The 19,776-nt window shown below is 27.6% G+C and overlaps 9 protein-coding genes across 9 annotated transcripts, besides 7 other annotated features; 5 read left to right on the top strand and 4 right to left on the bottom strand.

Annotated features, from left to right (window-relative positions):
• The first annotated feature begins 305 nt into the window (after positions 1 to 305).
• Positions 306 to 380: a sequence feature (Signal anchor predicted for TA07085 by SignalP 2.0 HMM (Signal peptide probability 0.090, signal anchor probability 0.900) with cleavage site probability 0.051 between residues 25 and 26).
• TA07085 (uncharacterized protein) lies at positions 306 to 614 on the top strand (the record flags this gene model as incomplete). The annotated part of the gene is made up of 1 exon (XM_947758.1): positions 306 to 614. The coding sequence occupies one exon, from the start codon at positions 306 to 308 to the stop codon at positions 612 to 614; it is 309 nt and encodes a 102-aa protein (XP_952851.1).
• Positions 339 to 407: a sequence feature (1 probable transmembrane helix predicted for TA07085 by TMHMM2.0 at aa 12-34).
• A 786-nt stretch (positions 615 to 1,400) lies between the features above and the next one.
• On the top strand, positions 1,401 to 1,836 carry TA07080 (uncharacterized protein; the record flags this gene model as incomplete). Its single annotated transcript, XM_947757.1, has 3 exons — positions 1,401 to 1,439; positions 1,470 to 1,563; positions 1,655 to 1,836. 3 exons carry the CDS (start codon positions 1,401 to 1,403, stop codon positions 1,834 to 1,836), a joined length of 315 nt encoding a protein of 104 aa, XP_952850.1.
• An 839-nt stretch (positions 1,837 to 2,675) lies between these two features.
• On the bottom strand, positions 2,676 to 4,741 carry TA07075 (meiotic recombination (DMC1-like) protein, putative; the record flags this gene model as incomplete). Its single annotated transcript, XM_947756.1, has 7 exons — positions 2,676 to 2,830; positions 3,013 to 3,346; positions 3,595 to 3,719; positions 3,988 to 4,151; positions 4,224 to 4,498; positions 4,531 to 4,623; positions 4,658 to 4,741. The coding sequence occupies 7 exons, from the start codon at positions 4,739 to 4,741 to the stop codon at positions 2,676 to 2,678; spliced, it is 1,230 nt and encodes a 409-aa protein (XP_952849.1).
• Positions 4,115 to 4,151: a sequence feature (1 probable transmembrane helix predicted for TA07075 by TMHMM2.0 at aa 141-163).
• Positions 4,224 to 4,255: a sequence feature (1 probable transmembrane helix predicted for TA07075 by TMHMM2.0 at aa 141-163).
• Positions 4,742 to 5,368: 627 nt separating the features above from the next.
• TA09395 (small heat-shock (HSP) protein, putative) lies at positions 5,369 to 6,339 on the top strand (the record flags this gene model as incomplete). The annotated part of the gene is made up of 3 exons (XM_947755.1): positions 5,369 to 5,452; positions 5,518 to 5,755; positions 6,056 to 6,339. The coding sequence occupies 3 exons, from the start codon at positions 5,369 to 5,371 to the stop codon at positions 6,337 to 6,339; spliced, it is 606 nt and encodes a 201-aa protein (XP_952848.1).
• Positions 6,340 to 6,815: 476 nt separating this feature from the next.
• Positions 6,816 to 7,780, bottom strand: TA09390 (CLP protease, putative; the record flags this gene model as incomplete). Its single annotated transcript, XM_947754.1, has 3 exons — positions 6,816 to 7,018; positions 7,121 to 7,580; positions 7,628 to 7,780. 3 exons carry the CDS (start codon positions 7,778 to 7,780, stop codon positions 6,816 to 6,818), a joined length of 816 nt encoding a protein of 271 aa, XP_952847.1.
• Positions 7,781 to 8,249: 469 nt separating this feature from the next.
• On the bottom strand, positions 8,250 to 10,272 carry TA09385 (uncharacterized protein; the record flags this gene model as incomplete). The annotated part of the gene is made up of 9 exons (XM_947753.1): positions 8,250 to 8,374; positions 8,577 to 8,654; positions 8,798 to 8,904; positions 9,054 to 9,145; positions 9,341 to 9,501; positions 9,669 to 9,758; positions 9,851 to 9,899; positions 9,934 to 9,990; positions 10,201 to 10,272. The coding sequence occupies 9 exons, from the start codon at positions 10,270 to 10,272 to the stop codon at positions 8,250 to 8,252; spliced, it is 831 nt and encodes a 276-aa protein (XP_952846.1).
• A 120-nt stretch (positions 10,273 to 10,392) lies between these two features.
• Positions 10,393 to 11,456, bottom strand: TA09380 (uncharacterized protein; the record flags this gene model as incomplete). The annotated part of the gene is made up of 3 exons (XM_947752.1): positions 10,393 to 10,844; positions 11,119 to 11,274; positions 11,303 to 11,456. The coding sequence occupies 3 exons, from the start codon at positions 11,454 to 11,456 to the stop codon at positions 10,393 to 10,395; spliced, it is 762 nt and encodes a 253-aa protein (XP_952845.1).
• Positions 10,399 to 10,467: a sequence feature (3 probable transmembrane helices predicted for TA09380 by TMHMM2.0 at aa 7-24, 57-79 and 230-252).
• Positions 11,192 to 11,260: a sequence feature (3 probable transmembrane helices predicted for TA09380 by TMHMM2.0 at aa 7-24, 57-79 and 230-252).
• Positions 11,385 to 11,438: a sequence feature (3 probable transmembrane helices predicted for TA09380 by TMHMM2.0 at aa 7-24, 57-79 and 230-252).
• A 278-nt stretch (positions 11,457 to 11,734) lies between the features above and the next one.
• On the top strand, positions 11,735 to 16,923 carry TA09375 (U5 snRNP subunit, putative; the record flags this gene model as incomplete). The annotated part of the gene is made up of 7 exons (XM_947751.1): positions 11,735 to 13,262; positions 13,644 to 15,353; positions 15,685 to 15,700; positions 15,734 to 15,817; positions 16,050 to 16,274; positions 16,415 to 16,493; positions 16,756 to 16,923. 7 exons carry the CDS (start codon positions 11,735 to 11,737, stop codon positions 16,921 to 16,923), a joined length of 3,810 nt encoding a protein of 1,269 aa, XP_952844.1.
• A 500-nt stretch (positions 16,924 to 17,423) lies between these two features.
• TA09370 (uncharacterized protein) lies at positions 17,424 to 19,718 on the top strand (the record flags this gene model as incomplete). Its single annotated transcript, XM_947750.1, has 1 exon — positions 17,424 to 19,718. One exon carries the CDS (start codon positions 17,424 to 17,426, stop codon positions 19,716 to 19,718), a length of 2,295 nt encoding a protein of 764 aa, XP_952843.1.
• Positions 19,719 to 19,776: the final 58 nt, after the last annotated feature.

Genomic DNA, 19,776 nt, shown 5'->3' with positions numbered 1-19,776 from the left:
AAAATTAATTAATCAAGAAAATATTGATGAAGAAGATGATGGAGATGAAGATGAAGTGTAGTTAATAAAGATGAGTTAATGAGTTAAAATGAAGATAAGTTAATAAGTTAATGAGTTAAAATGAAGATAAGTTAATAAGTTAATGAGTTAAAATGAAGATAAGTTAATAAGTTAATGAGTTAAAATGAAGATAAGTTAATAAGTTAAAATGAAGATAAGTTAATAAGTTAAAATGAAGATAAGTTAATAAGTTAATGAGTTAACAAACATGAGTTAATAATAAAGATGAAGATAAGTTGAGAAAGATGAATAAAATAAATGAATCAATGACATATGAAATTGTTGTATTTATGTTAGTAGTATTATGTTTATCATCAGCAATTATATTTGGTGTTTTAAATTCTTATTTAAATAAAGAAAATATAAATTTAAATAATTCAGAAAATTTAAATAATTCAGAAAATTTGAATAATTCAGAAAATTTGAATAATTCAGAAAATTTGAATAATTCAGAAAATTTGAATAATTCAGAAAATTTTGTTGATTCAGAAATTTTTAATAGTTTTGATAATTTGGAAAATACAAATTATTTAGAAAATTTGGAAAATTGTTAATTTTAATGTGTTAAATTTTAATGTTTTGTTAGTTGAATAAGATGAAATTAATCTTTAATATATATAATATATGTTAGATATATAATTTAATAATTAAATATATAACAGTATTAGATGTGTGTAATTAGTGTGTAGTTAGTGTGTATAGTAAGTATAGTATAGCAGTCTAGAGGTATTAGGTAGTTAAGGAGTAGTTAAGAGTATTAAGGTATATTATAGGTAGTTAAGCTATATAAGGGGTATTAAGTGTGTTTATAGTAGTTAGTAGTATACCTATAGTGATATACACTAGTGTATATACATTAGTGTATATAAGGGGTATTAGGAGTACTAGGTGTATTATAGGTATATAAAGGGTTTATAGTCTTAAGTAAGTAGTCTATAGTAGTAGTATTTAGGAATAGTTAAGGCTACTAAGCCCATCAGAGCTACCAGGATTACTAGCTAGTTAGGTATTTAAGGCTATTTAAGGGATATATTTTAGGTAGTTAAGGGATATATTTTAGGTAGTTAAGGGATATATTAGGGAGTATATATTAGGAATATGAGTATGTGTATACTCGTAAATTAAGGTTATTAATAGTATATATATAATAGTAAGAGTATTAGATGTATATGTATATTAATAAGTTATTAAATATAAATTTTTAAAAAATATTTAGAATCTTATTTAATCTTCAAATTATTAATTAAATTAATATTAATATAAATTAATTAAAATTTAAATAGAGTATAAAAAATTATATTGGAAATGGTGTTGATAATATTTTTAAAAAATAAATTTTAATGAATAAAATTATTTTTTTATCAATTTTAGGAAATAATGTATTTTAATAATTAATAAATTATGTTTAGGATGAAAATATATTTAATTGTAAATTTGAACAAGTTGATGAATCAGAAATGCAATTTTCAATATTTGCATCAATTGATATTATTAAACAATTATGTAAAAAATTATTCATAATTATTAATTAATTATATAATTTATTTATAAAATTGTATTTAATTAATTAATTAATTAATATTTATTATTTTAGTATCAGAACAAATATCAATGGATTATTCAATAATTGATCCTTATTTGGGATTTATATGTCCTACAATTGGTTCTAATTTCTTTAAAATTTATTCTTATATTACTGCTACTTGTCTTAAATTCATACTTATACTTAATGATACTAATCTCAATTCCAATACTATACGACATGTTCTTCTTTAAATAACTAAATTTATCCTCTAAATTATCTAAATTTATACCCTTTAATTAGCTCTAAATTAGTTATACCAGTTCCTAAATTAGTAATACCAGGATCTTAGTTAACCATTAATTATTACTTATTAGACTCCTTAACTACTCTAAGACTACTACTTAATAAGCTTAATTATCTTCTACTTAACTACTTACTTTAGTATTTAATTAATGTATATTATAGTTGTTTGAAGAGATAAATGAATTATATAGTAGAACAATATGTAATCCATTATTATTTAATAAATTAACAAATCAAACTTTTTTAAACAAATTAAGTCACTAATTTTATTTAATTATAATTAATTAATTAAATTATGAAAATTATTAATAAATTATAAAATTATATAAAATTATGAATAAATTATATAAAATTATGAATTGTGGAAAAATTTTTTAGATGAAATAATAATGAAATATAATATATAAAATTATTCATTAACATCAATAATTCCTGAATCTGATCTAAAAAAATATATATTCAGTTACTGTGTCTAGTACAACTAAATAATAGAACCCCTGGAAAGGGAGCTAATTTTACAGCTACCAAGTGTACCCCGGGAAAGGGAGCTAATTCTACAGCTATAGAGTGTACTCCCGGAAAGGGAGCTAATTTTACAGCTATAGAGTGTACTCCGGGAAAGGGAGCTAACTAAGTACTAGAAGTGTATAGCTATATAATTAGGAACCCCTTAGGGTAATAGCTAAGCCCCTTCGGGGATAAGGAGACCCCTTACGGGGATAAGGGAACCCCTTTTGGGACTAAATAACTAAGTCGGTGTGTACAAGCACCGTAACGGGATAAAACATTACAATTCAAAAATGCATTCAGATTCAGGAAGATTTGGTGAATCATAAACTTTACATATTCTTTGATTACCTTTACCTTTTCTTAATGATAATCTACATGTTGATGCATGTCCAATTACATTTCCACCAGCTAAATATTCCATTACGGTGCTTGCTCAAACAGTATCCCTAGAGATACTATAACTAACTACCATATATAGCACTATATATAACTAACTACACCCCGTAAGGGTATAACTAACTACACCCCGTAAGGGTATAACTAACTAATCCCCCGGAGGGACTAACTACCTAAAGGTAGAACTACTACTAGAGGTATATAACTAACTAAAGTACCCCTTTCAGGGGTTAAAGGAACCCCTTCGGGGATTAAGGAGCCCCTTACGGGGATAACTAAGTAGTGGTATTGGGAGCCGTGTGAGCAAGCACCGTAATGGAAACCTGGTTTGGTTGGATTAGAAATGAAAGATAAATTACCAGAAGGTTCAGAAATGACATGATTAGTTAAAACAATAGCAATATTAAATTGTTGTGCAATTTTTAATAAATTTGAAAGTAATTTATTAAGTTTCTGTTGTCTTTCAGCAAGTTCACCACGTCCAGAATAATCAATACGAAATAATGATATTATTGAATCTATTATTAATAATACAAATCTTTCTTCTACCATCTATAATTCCGTTACGGTGCTTGGTCAAACGGTACCCCCGGAGGGGGTTCTATATAACTAGGTACTCCCTGAGGGACTAAGGAACCCTTGTAAGGGTCTTAACTAGGTATATAACTATATAACCCCCTTAAGGGTATAACTAACTAAAGGAACCCTGTTAGGGATTAAGGTACCCCTTCGGGGATAACTAAGTAGTGGTATTGGAGCTGCTGGAGCAAGCACCGTAACGGAACACCGTAAAGTAATACCTTAGTAGTTATGTTATTAATTAGAAATAATAAATGTTCATGTGTATAAGCTTTAGAATAGAAAATATTATCCAAAATAATAATTGGATCTAAATCAAATCTCTCACAAATCTTCTCTATCTTCTCTGGACGAAATGTATTCTCCGTATCAATATAACATACCTAAAATACACACTAATACTACTGTAATATACTGTAGTAATCTTAAGTAGTTAAGGGTAGTTAAGGGGTAGTCTAGTCAGTAGGTATCTAAGGGTATTTTAGCTATATAAGGCCAATTAGAGCTATTAAGGGTAGTTAAGAGTATTAGGAGTAGTTAAGATGACACTTTGTAATGTGGTAGATTAATAATTTGTGAAGTAACAGAAATAGTATGACATATTTGTGTTTTACCAGTACGATTTTCACCAAATAATTCTGTTATTGACATTGTTTCTATACCACCATTCAATAATTTATTCAACATTTCACTTCCTAAGACAGCGTTACGGTGCTTGCTCAAACGGTACCCCGTAAGGGGTATAACTAACCAACTAACTACTCCCTTAACTATATAACTAACTACTGTAGAATTAGTATCCAGTAAAGGGTCTAATAACTAATACTCTTAAGAACTAATCCTCTAATACCTAACTAATATAGGTATATAACTAAGTAATACTAAGGGTATATAACTAAAGTACCCCTTTTGGGGTTGATGGAACTGGTTCCGCTGGACCAAGCACCGTAACGGAAACCATAAATAATAAATAATACCAGTATCAATTTTAAGTATAGATTTTCTTAATTGATAAAGTTGATTAGCAGAAATGAAAGAATTTGTAATTTCTAATTTGGAAGCGGAATCAGAAATTTTCTCAACTTTCATTTCTGTTAATCCTTTTATATTACATAAATCTTTCTTCTAAATTATTTAATAATATTATTGTATTTTACTGTTGTCTGTATTACACCTAATATTGTACATATTCCAGCACTTTTCAATTTATTTATATCTGATACATTTATACCCATTTCTTCCAATCTTTCCTATACAATACAATAATTTAAATAATTAGAATACAATTGGTAAAAAAGGTTTTGTAATAGTATCAGTAGAAGATTGTATAGTAACACCTTTAGATTTTGTTATAGGTACAGTTACCATTATGAAATTAAGTTAATGGAAGTTAATAGTAATTAATAGAGATTTATGGAAGTTTATGGGAATAAGAAGAAAATAGAAGGGAAATAATGAAGAAAATTAAGAGGTAGCTAGGGGTAACTCAAGGGAATCCAAGGGAATCCAGTGGAATTAAAGGGAATCCAAGGGAATCCAGTGGAATTAAAGGGAATCCATCTGAATAAGACTAGAACTTAAGGCTAATTGAGATGTAACTAATGGAATAAGATTAAATTTGATTGGAAGGTTTTAAAAAATATTTAAATAATTAATTAAAAATTTTTTAATAATTTAAATTTAATGTGTAAGATTTTTCAAGAATATAATAAATTTTAAGAATAAAAATTATTTAAATGCAATTTTTATATATAAATTAGTAAATTAATTAGAGAAGGATAAATGACATTGATGGTGCACAGTTGATATATGCATGAGCATTTGGAACTTTATTATTTTAATAATTCATTTGTAATAATTCATTTGTAAAAATTCATTTGTAATATTAATTTGTCATTTTCAGTTAATTTGTAAAATTTTGAATTAGTTTGTAACTAATTTTAAAATTAATATATTTATATTAGTGTCAAGTGTGTCATTAGCTAATTAATAAAAATGAGTTGCATTTTAAAATGTAATGATAATGATGAAATTGTTATCAAAGATTCTGATAACATTTATAATAAAACACATGATTACGTAATACTTAATCCAATTAATTAAATTAAATAAGTTATTTTATGACTGTGAAATGAATTTTGTAGGTTGAGAAACCATCAGTAATGTATAAACCAAGTACAGTAGTACCACCAAATAATATATTGGAAATAACACCACCTAAAGATTTGGAATATCCAATTACATTTTATCCTACTGTTGATACATTTTTTGATAAGGATAATAATACTTTGGTTACATTAATGGAACTTCCTGGTTTTCCTATTTCTGATATTGAAATTAATATTGGTGATGGTGAAATGATTGTTTCTGGTACGTTACGGTGTGAGGTTCACGGCCAACAACCCCCCGAAGGGGTCTTTCTTAGTCCCCAAAGGGGATTTCTATACCCTTAACTATATACCTACAGTACTTAGTTATACTCCTAATACTCCTTAACTACCTAATACCCTTAATATACCTAGTTACCTCTTAACTATATAGCTCTCTATCATCCCTTAACTAGCTCTAATTACCTCTTAACTACCTAACTACCCCTTAAATACCCCTAGTTACCCCTTATATACCTCTCTAGCATTCCTTAACTATAGATTGTAACTAGTTTAATTTTAATTATACATTTAGGTCCTAGACCTAAAGATGAATTATATGAGAAATTTGGAGATAATTTGAATATTCAAATTAGAGAGAGGAAAGTTGGATTCTTTTATAGACGTTTCAAACTTCCAAATAATGCTATGGATAATACTGCAACAGCTTGTTATGATAATGGTATCCTTAGTATTATTATTAAATGTTCACAATTCTCACCCATTCGAAGAATTGAAGTTACTAATACACCAAATCATTTCAATAATAAAAAAAATAATCAATCCATTAATAGTATTGATAATAATAATGAAAATTAATCTTGTATAATATTTTTATATTAGTTACGGTGCTTGCTCCAACGGCTCCCGATTCCTCAGTACCAGCCCCGAAAGGGGCTTCCTTAGTATCCTTATTATCCATAGTACACTCCATACCCATAGAATAAGCTCCCTTTCCCTTAGTAACAGTAACGGTGCTTGCTCACATAGTAGTAGTAGTCTAGAGGTACTAATGTACTATACTTACTAACTATACATAGGGTATACTACTAGTACTAGAGTTACTAGGTAGTTAAGGTACTATAGCTATCTAAGGGTAGTCTAAGGGTATTAGGAGTAGTTAAGTCATCCTAATAGTAATTAGTCTATAGTAGTCTTAGGTAGTTAAATACTTAAGGATACTAGTATATATATACTAGTACAAACCTTAAGTACTCAAGGACTGTCTGTTTAGGGTTATATACTATGAATTTATGGTTATACGGTTATATTATGAATATATATTTAAAAAAAGATTAATGTGTATTTATAATATGATCAATAAGACCATATTGAAGTGCTTCTGATGGTCTCATATAATTATCTCTAGAACAATCTTTTTCAATTTCTTCTACACTTTTTCCCGTAAAATTCGATAAATTTGTATTTAATATTTCACGAATTTGTAATATTTCATTTGCTTGGATTTCTATATCACTTGCTTGTCCATGTGCTCCTCCTAATTATTCCATTACGCTGCTTGGTCAAGCAGTAACTAACTACCCCGTAAGGGGTATAACTAACTAAAGGAACCTGTAAGGGTCATAACTAGGTATATAACTATATAGTCCCTTCGGGGGGTTAGTGATTATTGGAGCTGCTGGAGCAAGCACCGTAACGGAACACCGTAACGTACCTAAAGGTTGATGTATCATAATTCTAGAATTTGGCATAGCATATCTCATTCCTTTAGTACCAGAAGCTAAAAGAAAAGCACCCATAGAAGCTGCTTGTCCTAATGATATAGTCTCTACTGGCATTTTCAAACTTCTTAATATATCAAATATTGCTAACCCTAAAAAAAATAATGTATGGAGAAATTGTGTAATGAAATTACCAGAAGTAACAGAACCACCAGGTGAATTGATATAGAATTTAATTGGTAATTTTGGATCATTTTCATTAATTCTTAAAATAGAAGAAATAATTTTAAATGAAACTTTATCATTTAATTCACCAGAAAGAAATATAATTCTATTCTTTATATAAAATTCATCCAATAATTTATTATATGATTCTTTCTAAAAAAAATTAATTAAAATAAAAATTAAAATTAATTTAAAATTACTTGTTCATCTATAGAATTATATAAATTATTATAAGTATTAATTTTATTAATAAAAAGTGATTTAGTATAAATATGCGATAAGATTCTTTTATTAGAAGAATATTTAAATACAAATATTAAAAATATGTCAACTAAAATTATATTTAAATTCATTAACAAAAATTTTTTATATAATATTTTATATTACACATTTACACTATTTTTCCAATTTTAGCTCTAATTTTTCTTAATTTAACTCTATTTTCTAATTATTAGCCTAATAACTTAGTTTAACGTAATTTTTCTTAATTTAGCTCAATTTATTATTATTAACGTAATTTTTATAATTGTATAGATGATTGAGAAAAGTAAGTTGATATAATAAAAATTGATTAGATATAGAATTAATTGAAATTTGTAAGAAATGTAAATTGGAATTACCATTTAATAATTTTAATACTTGTGAAATTAATCAAAGATTAGAATATATTTCTTGGTTCCTTAATCATAAAAAACCTTTAAATCTACAACAATCTTTATCATTACTCAATGTATCATATACTCTAATCTAGTAGTCTTAAGTAGTTAAGAGTAATATACTGTAGTATTAAGTAGTTAAGTAGTATTGAGGCTATTAGGTATATTAGATAATTAAGGGTCCAGGAGCAGTGTTGAGGTACTTGGATTCGAACCTAGTACCTAAGGGTCCATCAGCTCCCTTCGGTGCAGCAAGAATTATAGTAGAATTTTCCACCGTTACGGTGTTTGCTCCAATATTACTACTAATTTACTCTATTACAATACTCTAGTACAATAGTCTAGTAATAATTAATGTGTAATGAATAAATGAATAAATTAGATGATAAAAGGAATTAAAGAAGATTTAGGTTTTTAATCCAAATTAATTAATTCAATTGATAAATTAAATTGATTAAATTGTATTATAAATTAGTACAACATAATGCTATACCATTTGAAGGTTCAGCAGAAGCAGATGCCATTATATCATTAATATTTAATGATAATTTTCTAGCTACTTTATATCCTCCTATATATACAAATTACTACGTTACGGTGCTTGGTCAAGCGGTAACTAATCCCCGTAAGGGGTATAACTACTCTAGATAACTATGTATATAACTAAAAGAGCCCCTTCGGGGGTTAAGAAGCCCCTTTCGGGGATATTGGTACTGTTGGCCGTGGACCTCACACCGTAACGGAAAAACAAACCAGTATAAAGTTCAAATTTATTACATAAATGATAACCATCAGGACATGATATCATTCCTTCTTCTTTACTAATTAATTATTATATACTTATATACTCATAACTAGTCTTATCTACAGTAGTCTAGTCAGTAGGTAGTCTATAGTAAACTGTAGTAGTCTACTGTAATTAAATACTCCAAAGTACTCCTAACTAGTTAAGAGTAATTAAAAGTATTACGTGCAATTAGTACAACCGATAGTAATATATGAAGATTCTATACCACCTAATGAAAATGATGCTTCTGCTTGTATTTCATCCATTCCAATTGCCTATATAACATCCATTACGATGTCTAATACAATAGTTAACTAAATAACATATTAAACTACTGTACTACTTAAGGGTTACTATAGACTCTCTTAACTACATAATACCCTTAACTACTTAAGACTAGACTACTATACTTAAGACTAGAGCTACTGTACTTAAGACTACTATAGAATAATGAATATTATAAATGATACATGTGAGAAAATGGATAATTCATCAAGTAGAAATGGGAAATCACAATTATTAAATGGTGCTCCACCAATATATAATGGTAATTTATTTGTTCTTGTTATTACTAAATATTTATATATATTAAAAAAATTACCTTTTGTTATATATTTCATATCCAATATTCCTATAATCAAATTGTGAACTCATGAATAATAGATTGTTTACTCGTGATAACTAATTTGTTAACTCGTAATAACTAAATTGTAAACTCGTAACTACTAGATTTGTTAACTCATGATAACAAATTTGTCTACTCGTAATAACTAGGAAAATTTAGTAATTATTTATTACCGTTGATATATAAAAGTATATCGTATTTATCTCGAACAAGTGTAATATGATACCAATGATGATGTTGTAATTTTGAATTTGATGTTAACTCTAATAATTAAAATTTAAGTGGAAAAATTAAAATTAAAGTAGAAAAAATTAAAATTAAAGTGGAAAACTAATTAAATTGTGAAATATTTTACCGATAGTTTTATTTCCTTGTAATGAAATTGATATTTTGATTGTACCAGACTAATTAAAAAAATGAATTAATAAATATATTTACTAATGGATTTATTGATATTTCTGGTGATGCTTCATTTATTAAATCTGTTTTATATCCCTATTCATTCTTATACTCATTTAATACTAATAATCTAACTAGAGTAATTAAGTAGTCTATAGTAGTTAATGGACTAGTCTAGTAAAGTAATTAAGGAGCAGAAATAGAATTTTCTTCAGTTACGGTGTCTAGTCCAACTGTACTATACTCATTACCAGTAGTAATACTGGACTGAGATTAGAACCTAGTACCTATAGATCCAGTAGGTACTTTAGGTGCAGGATTTCTAGTACTATTTTCCTCAGTAATAGTACTTTTAGTATTAGTACACTCCATACCCATAGAATTAGCTCCCTTTCAGTACTACTAAAAGTGTCATTAGCTCCCTTTCCCTTGGTACTAGACACCGTAACGAAGTCAAGTCCAATGATACTAATAATCTAACTAACTAATACCATAGTACTAATTAATTACTATAGTTAGTAAATAATTAAGTAATAATGAGTTTAAAATTACTTTATGTAGAATAGTACAGAATTGATTAAATTTTAAAGAATTTTGTAAAGATTTTTCATCAGTTAACATATAAATATAAAACATTATTGTAAAATCATTTTCAATCAAATTTCCATTTCCAATTCCAATCCCATTACCAATCCCATTCAAAGTATTTCCATTGAAATTTCCAATTAATTCATTAAATTTTCCATTCAAATTATTAAATTTCCCATTCAAATGATTATTATTATTATTTAAATTATGATTATTAATGTATATAAAATTATTTCTGAAATATGCAGAAGTACCAATACCACCAAATCCTGAATGTCCTGATATTATACCAATACCATGATTACCATATCCACTACTATCCACTGGATATATCTCATCAAATTTCATATATAATATTCTACCTAATATCATTATTATTAATAATTAAGTAGTCTTAACTACTCTAGAGTAGTATAATTATAGTAGTCTAGTCTAGTATTAAGTAGTCTATAGTAAGCCTTAAGTACTCTAGTGGTTGAGTAGAGTAGTCTAAGGGATTAGATGTAGCAATTTTGGTACTCCGTTACGGTGTCAGGTCCAATAGTAGTAAAAGTACCTGACTCCCTAGAATTAGTTACAGCAGCAATTTCATTAGAATTTTTCTCCGTAACAGTGACTGGTACACTATTATACTACCATTAGCTCCCTTTCCAGGGGTACTAAAAGTGTCATTAGCTCCCTTAGGAGCAATTTTGGTAGTCTTATTTTCCACCGTAACGGAGTCAAGCCCAATAATACTAATAATGTAACTAACTAATACCATAGTACTAACTAAGTACTTAAGTAAGTAGTCTAAGTTAGTAAGTAATTAAGTATAAACCTGAACGTATAGCATCTGGTAGTATAATTTTTTCATTATTATTAATACAAATAGCGGAATCAACAATTAAATCACATTTATCATAATTTATACTTAATATTTTATATACAAATATTAAATTATATATTATAAAATTTTTTATTATTTTATTCATTAAATTTATAAAAATATTATTACACACAAAAATTATAATCAAATATATATAAAAAAATTAAATATACAAAAAAAGATAATTAATAGTAAATTAATTAATAGTAAATATAATTAATATGATAATGTAATGAAATTATAGAATTTATACAACATCATAAATTATAGGGGAATAATATATTAATAATATTAATAATTTAAAATTAATTTAAATTTATTAATTTGATTTAAATAATTTAATTTGATTGGATTGGATAATTTCTATTGTTATAATTGTTTAATATGGATCAAAATTTGTATGATGAATTTGGTAATTATATTGGACCAGGATTTGAAGATGATTATGATAATGGTTTTAATTCTGATATTTCAGATACTGAATCCAATTATAATTCCAATCATAATAATAAAATACAAGATTCTATAGATAATTCTATAGATAATTTAAAAGTAGATTCTGTAGTAGATTCTCTAAAAGATTCTATTAATTCCCTAAAAGATTCAGTAGATTCTATAAATTCTCTAAAAGATACGGTAAATGAGGAAGAAGTATATAAAGGAGTAGAAGTATATATTAGAGAAGAAGATATACAAACAATAGAAATACCAATAATAAAATCAAATGAAATAAATAAAAGAAAGAAATATAAATTAGATTCAGATATAACATTAAAGAATTTTCATATATTAGAAGAGAATTTACCAGAAAATAAATTTAATTTTCAATTTCTATCATCAATTACTAAAAACCCACAATTTATACGTAATATTTGTATTGCTGGTAATTTTCATGATGGTAAAACTACTTTTATTGATCGTTTAATAGAATTTACACGTCAACATACCCATACCCATACATTTCATACCAATTCTCACTATAATACCAATAATTCTAATTCTCCAAATAATAGTACAAATTCTCATAAATCTACTGTAAAGTATAATAAGTATAGTAATAGGAATGGTGATATGGAATATAATAGATATATGGATAATAGAATGGATGAACAATTAAGAGAATTGAGTATAAAGAGTACACCAATATCAATAATATTAGAGAATAGATTATATGAGAAGATAAATGAAGAGAGTAATTATCCGAAATATAAATCATATTTATTTAATATATTTGATACACCAGGACATGTGAATTTTATGGATGAGTTTGTATATTCTTTAGCTATTTGTGATGGTTGTGTATTAATTGTTGATGTATTAATTGGATTAACTAAAGTAACTGAACAAATTATTATTCAATGTTTACAAACTGGTGTACACATGTGTTTAATTTTAAATTGTATTGATAGATTAATATTAGAATTAAAATTACCACCTGCTGATGCTTATCTTAAAATACAACATACAATTATTGAAATTAATCAATTTATTTATTCCTCCAGTACGGTGCTTGGTCACACAGGTACTACTAGTACTAAGGTTAGTAGTAGTAATACTAATACTAAGGAAACCCATTTTGGGGATAAGGAAACCCCTTTTGGGGGTACCTTAGGACCAAGCACCGTAACGGAATTATTTGATCCTAAAAATAATAATGTAGGATTTGGATCAAGTAAATTTGGTATATTTTTTACATTGAAATCATTTGCAACTTTATATACAAATGATAATGTAACACAATTCTCGAAATTGTTATATGGTAATTATTATTATGATCCTATACATAATATTATTACTACCAATAATACTACTACTAATAGTACTCGTACTAATGGAGTGGGTGTTAATGGTATGAGTGATGGATTGGATGGTACGAGTGATAGAGTTAATGGTATGGAAGAAGGAAATAACGGTAATAATAGTAATTATTTAATATACTCTAGAGTAGATAGAGTAGCTAGTATTCTTAGGTAGCCTAGTACTTAATAGCCTAAAATAGCCCTAAATAGGCTTATGGGCTTAATAGCGTTAGAAGCCCTTAGATACTCTAATAGCCTTAAATAGCCTTAATACTCCTTATATACCCTTATATACCTCTAATAAGGCTTAGATAGCGTAAATAGGCTTATGGGCTTAATAGCGTTAGAAGCCCTTAGATACTCTAATAGCCTTAAATAGCCTTAGATACTTAAAATACTCCTTATATACCTTAATATCCCTTAGATACTCTTAGATAGCTCTTAGATATCTATTAAATAGTTTAGAGTATAATAAAATTAATGAATATGTATAGAAATAGAATTGGAAAGAACATTTGTAGTATTTATATTGGAACCTTTATATAAATTAATATCACATATTGCTAGTGATGAAAAAGAAGATTTAGATCTTATATTATCTGATTTATCCAATTCTTTATTCAATACTAAATTAACACATACTAAAAATACGAATTTTAATACTGAAGATTTGGATACTGAAGATTATGATATGGAAGATGTGGATATGGAAGACGAGGAAGATGAAGAAAATTCTTCTATAGAAAATTCTTTTAAAAATAATAAGAAAAAAATAATATTAAGAAAATTAGATTATAAATTAACAACGAATAAGATAATACGTAAAGTATTTAATCAAATATTTACAGATGCATCAGCATTTGTAGATTTGATATTAACAACAATACCATCATCATTAGAGAATAATTTGAATAAATTTATATGTCATTATAGTGGTACACTTTATAAGAATTTGTTAAATAGTGTTGGAAATTGTGATCCATCAGGTCCATTAATAATATTTATAACGAAAAATTATTATTTTGATGATGGATTTAGTTTATTTGGTAGAATTTTTAGTGGTACAATATTTAAAGGACAAAAAGTTAAACTTTTAGGTCCAAGTTATACATTAGATGATGATGAAGATGTTATTATACGTAATATTTCTAATATTTGGATTTATGAAGGTCGATATCGTATTGAAGTTACTAATATGACTGCTGGGAATTGGGTTATGTTATCTGGTATTGATTTATCACATTATAAAATTACTACTATTGTTAATTCCTCCAGTACGGTGCTTGGTCCAACAGATACTAATGGACCTAATACTATTACTAATGGACCTAATACTAATACTAATGGAGTTTATAATAATAAGGAAGCCCCTTTCGGGGCTGTTGATACTGGTGCCGTTGGAGCAAGCCCCGTAACGGAAGAACTAGAATTAATGAAAATAATAACAAATATAAAATGTATTAGACCAATATTTAAAATAGGATTAGAACCATTGAATCCAAATGAATTACCAAAAATGATAAATGGATTAAGAAGTATAGAAAAAAGTTATCCAGGTTCATTAGTCAAGGTAGAAGAAAGTGGAGAACATATAATACTTGGTACAGGAGAATTATATTTAGATTGTATATTACATGATCTAAGATTATTTGGTAATTTAGAAATTAAAGTCTCGGATCCTGTTGTTAAATTCAGTGAAACTATAACTGAATCCACTTCTCTCATAACATTTACACATACAAATAATCTTAAAAATAAATTATACATGATCTCACAACCATTAGAAAGTAATATTTCTACTTTACTAGATTCTACAATAGGAGTTAATAGTATAAGATTGGATAGTGGATTGAATGGTATGGGATTGAATGGTGGATTGGATAGTATGGGATTGAATGGAGTTAATAGAGGAGTTTATAGAGGAGTAGGAATGAGTAGTATGGGTATGAGTGGATTGGATATGGAATTGAATAAAGAATGGGATATATTGGATATAAAGAATGTATGGTCATTTGGTAATGGTATACCAGATGTATTAATAAATGATACAATACCTAATGAAGTTGATATAAATTTATTAAATCATATTAAATCTTCTATTATACAAGGATTTCAATGGGCTATTAAAGAAGGACCATTAATTGAAGAACATATTAGGTACTGCGTTACGGTGCTTGCAACAGCAGCTCCGATATCACCACTTAGTTACCCCTAAGGGGTACTTTAGTTATCCTAGTTATCTACTATAGTTAGTTATACCCTTAAGGGGTTCCTAATTATATAGCTATACACTTCTAGTACTTAGTTAGCTCTCTTTCCCATAGTACACTCCATAGCTGTAAAATTAGCTCCCTTTCCCGGGGTCTACTTATTGTATATTTAGCTCCCTTTCCCGGGGTCTAGTTAGTTATATACTTCTAGGTAGTAGTTAGTTAGTTAACTACAGTAGTTATAGTCAGTATATTACTTAGACCCTTACGGGGAGTAGTTAGTTAGATATACTCTTTAGTACTTAGTTATCCTATTTCGCTTGAGCAAGCACCGTAACACCGTAACCGAATATTTCTAATTAAATATTATTTAGAAATGTTAAATTTCGATTAATAAATTGTGAATTATCAAATGAATATATTAATATTACACCAGGACAAATTATACCAGCCACAAGGTAATCAAATACTCACTCACATACACTTAACTACCTAGTACCCTTAACTACTGTACTTAACTACTCCTAATAACCCTTAACTACTAAATACTTAACTACTCCTAATAACCCTTAACTACTAAATACTTAACTACTCCTAATAACCCTTAACTACTAAATACTTAACTACTCCTAATAACCCTTAACTACTTATTATTACTATATATTAATTAGTAGTAATATGATGTAATAGGAGATTATGTTATTCATCATTTTTATTGAGTACACCAAGATTAATGGAGCCGATATTATTTAGTGAAATATTTTGTCCAGCAGATTGTGTATCAGAAGCATATAAAATCTTATCAAAAAGACGTGGACATGTACTTAAAGATATGCCGAAACCTGGTACACCTTTCTATATAGTACATGCATATCTACCAGCCATTGAATCTTTCGGTTTTGAAACTGATCTTAGGTAATATATAATTAACAGTTAATTTAGTAGAGTTAAGTAGTGTTAAGTAGTGGAGTTTAGTACAGTTAATTTAGTAGAGTTAATGTAGTAGAGTTAAGTAGTAGAGTAGGTAGAGTTAATTGGTGTTAATGTATGTATAGAGTTGATACAAGTGGACAAGCATTTTGTTTATCAATGTTTGATCATTGGAATATTGTACCAGGAGATCCTCTAGATAAAGTATTTTCCAATTAATTTAGTTTAGTTATCCCCTACGGGGAGTACCTTAAGGGGTTCTAATTTGACCCCTTGGGGCAGTAGTTACACCTTAGGGGGATTAGTTAGTATCTCCCGGTGGTACTTAGTTATCTACAGTAGTTAGGTATTAGGGAGTTACTTATACCCTTAAAGGGTTCCTTTAGTTAGTTAGATATACTCTTTAGTACTTAGTTATCGTATTTCGCTTGAGCAAGCACCGTAACGGGGTGGAAAATATATTTAGTCAATAATATTACGTACATTGGAACCAGCACCAATACCACATTTGGCACGAGAATTCCTAGTCAAAACACGTAGACGTAAAGGATTAACAGAAGATGTATCAATTAATACATTCTTTGATGAAGAAATGATTACATCATTAGCAGAAAATTTACAAGAATTTTATTAATCAAAACTTTTTATAAAATTAATATATAAAATTATATATTAATTACTTTATAAATTATTTTATTATATAAATTATTTTATAAAATTGTTTTATAAAATTGTGTTTAAGAATTTCTATAAAGAATCAACACCACAGACGATTTTCAATAATTTTACGTGTTTTTATATTTCATACTTTTCTTTAATATTATTCCTTCTTTAATTAATATATTTATAATCGTGTTTTTATTTTTTATTAATTAATCTTAATTTTAGTTTTTTTCTAAAAAAAAATCTTTTTTTTACTTTTATTTTAATAATACTTTTGAATATTTCTTAAATTCCCATGATAAACTAAAAGTACTACTAATAATCTATAACTAATAAATAGTAAACTCGTAACAACTAAATAGTAAACTCGTAACAACTAAACTTATTAATAAACTTTTAAATAAACTTATTAGTTCTTTAAATTAAATCTAATGTATTTGAATAAATAATTCAGTTAAAACTCTGAAGAAAATGAGAGTTCGAAATTTACAGACATATTTACGTGAACAGAAATGTGTCCGAGTGGGCAATTTGTCAATTTGTAGAGGAATGCGTCTAGGAATTGACGCGGTATATTTTTTCAAATCATTAAAATCATTAAATGATCCATTAAGTGATGCATATGCCTCATTGTCACCCTCGTTTATACCATGTTTGGAGGAACAATTGAACTTGATGATGGCATTGGAATTACAGCCATTATTTGTATTCCAAGGAATGCAGCCGAAGTCACATATGTTATTGTCAGCACAGATGATTGGATTCACAATGCATGACGGCTGGGCAGCATATGTAAAAGGAGAAGAGTCATTAGCATTGAGCAAGTTCTCACAACATATATACAAGGAGTATTCAGAAGATACTCTACAGTTGTTAATGTCATATTTAAAAGGAAAAGGATATGAAATAATAAGAGCACCATACCTGGCAAGTAGTCAGTTGGTATATTTTATGCAAGAAGGTTTGATTGATGCAGTGATTGGTCCACCATCGACATTACTATTTGGTGTACCAAGAGTTATCATGGGATTGGATTTGGTGAAAAGTACATTTGAGTGGGTGGAGTTAGATGAATTATTATCCACCTGGTCAATAGATAGAGAACAATTTATAGACTGCTGTCTATTAGCAGGAACAGAACATTGTCTAAGTTATCCATTGTTGACTCAGCCATTTTCATTTTCTAACGCCATTGAATATATTAAGCAAGCTCCTTTGATTAAATATTTATACCAACTACCGACTAGAGATAGGATAAATGAATATATTGATGGATACTGTATTGCTAAATCTTTAATTACACATCCACTGGTCATGACACTTGGTGGTGAGGTGACGAACTTGTCTAAATCCGACTCGTTACCATCAGATTATCATAAAATCGTAGGATCGAAATTACCAAAGCCGTTATATTATTTATTAAGTGAAGGATTAATTTCTGTACAATTACCATTTGCATTGGCGTTGGGTGAATGGATTGATGAGCCGAATCAAAATGCCGATTCACTCGAGTTTAGAGATTTGTTGACAGATTTACGTGAATATCAATGTAGAGCATTGGGATTGCTAGTGATGAAATTGGATGATCAGTTTCGAACAAAACAGATTAGATATCCAAGATATGTCTCATTAATGAAAACACATGCCATGAAACAATCGGCTAAATTATTAATACCAAATACATGTCAAATTAAAAATTGGTACATTACTAAAGAATTATTAGATTTAGAAATGAAACGACAAAATACACAAGATATTGGACTTGAATTTTGTCTTAATTGGCATAATTTCCAAGGTCTACAATTATTATATAATGGTATCAATACTAATGGTATTAATTCCGTTACGGTGCTTGCTCACACAGATATTACCAATACTAATACTAATAATAATACTAATACTAGTAGTAATGGAGTTGTTAATGAGGGAGTTGGTGGGGAAGGTGATGCCGTTGGACCAAGCACCGTAACGGGAGACACCGTAACGGATGACACCGTAACGGGAGAAGATATAAAAGTAATGAATGTATTATTGAATTTTATGTTATTGGAGAATTTGGGATATTTTACAAATGAATTGGGTTCGACAGCATTTGGTCGTGTATTATCAAGTTCAGGTTTAGGAATGACAGGATTATTAATATTAGAATTGATGAAGTTTGGATTATTTACAGGTGAACCATTTGAATCACCACCAGATGTACCATATGCACCGGAATTACAATATAAATCGGATGATAAAAGATTACAAATGATAAATCTAATTGGTAGATTAGGTACATTAACAAATGTAACATTAGATACTAGAATTTGGATGGGTAAAATTGATTTCGATATTGCTTCATTTAATATGGTGGTCAAATTCCTTAAAAGAACCATAAACTACTTGACTGAATCAAGTCTATCATATTTATTATTAAGTGATATTAATAGATTTGCACATTTAAGAAATGGTGTTTTCGATCCATTAAACCCACAGTTACCATTATTTTATAGTAAACCTTCATTTCTAGGAGTTGTTTTAAAAGTACTCTTGCTAGAAAATTTGACATTAGAAAGTTTAAATAGGACATTTCCCAACTGTATTAATTTAAAACAAGATTTAACCGATTTTACAATCTTCTGGTCCAAAATCTATACCATGTTACATAATCTGTCTTATTTAATACAGCTAGGTGATGTTTTAGAATGTTTTGATGGAGCTACTTTATTATTAAAGAATAAATTCGATAAATTGGGAATTGATACTAATATTCTTAAATTATAAATTTATACCATTTAATGTTATACAGTACTATGTATTAGGGTATTAGTGTGTTAGGGTA

Source organism: Theileria annulata, chromosome 4 (assembly GCF_000003225.4).
Source record: "Theileria annulata chromosome 4, complete sequence, *** SEQUENCING IN PROGRESS ***".
In the NCBI taxonomy this organism is placed as follows: Eukaryota; Apicomplexa; class Aconoidasida; order Piroplasmida; family Theileriidae; genus Theileria; species Theileria annulata.
This window is presented reverse-complemented; position numbering and strand designations above follow the sequence as displayed.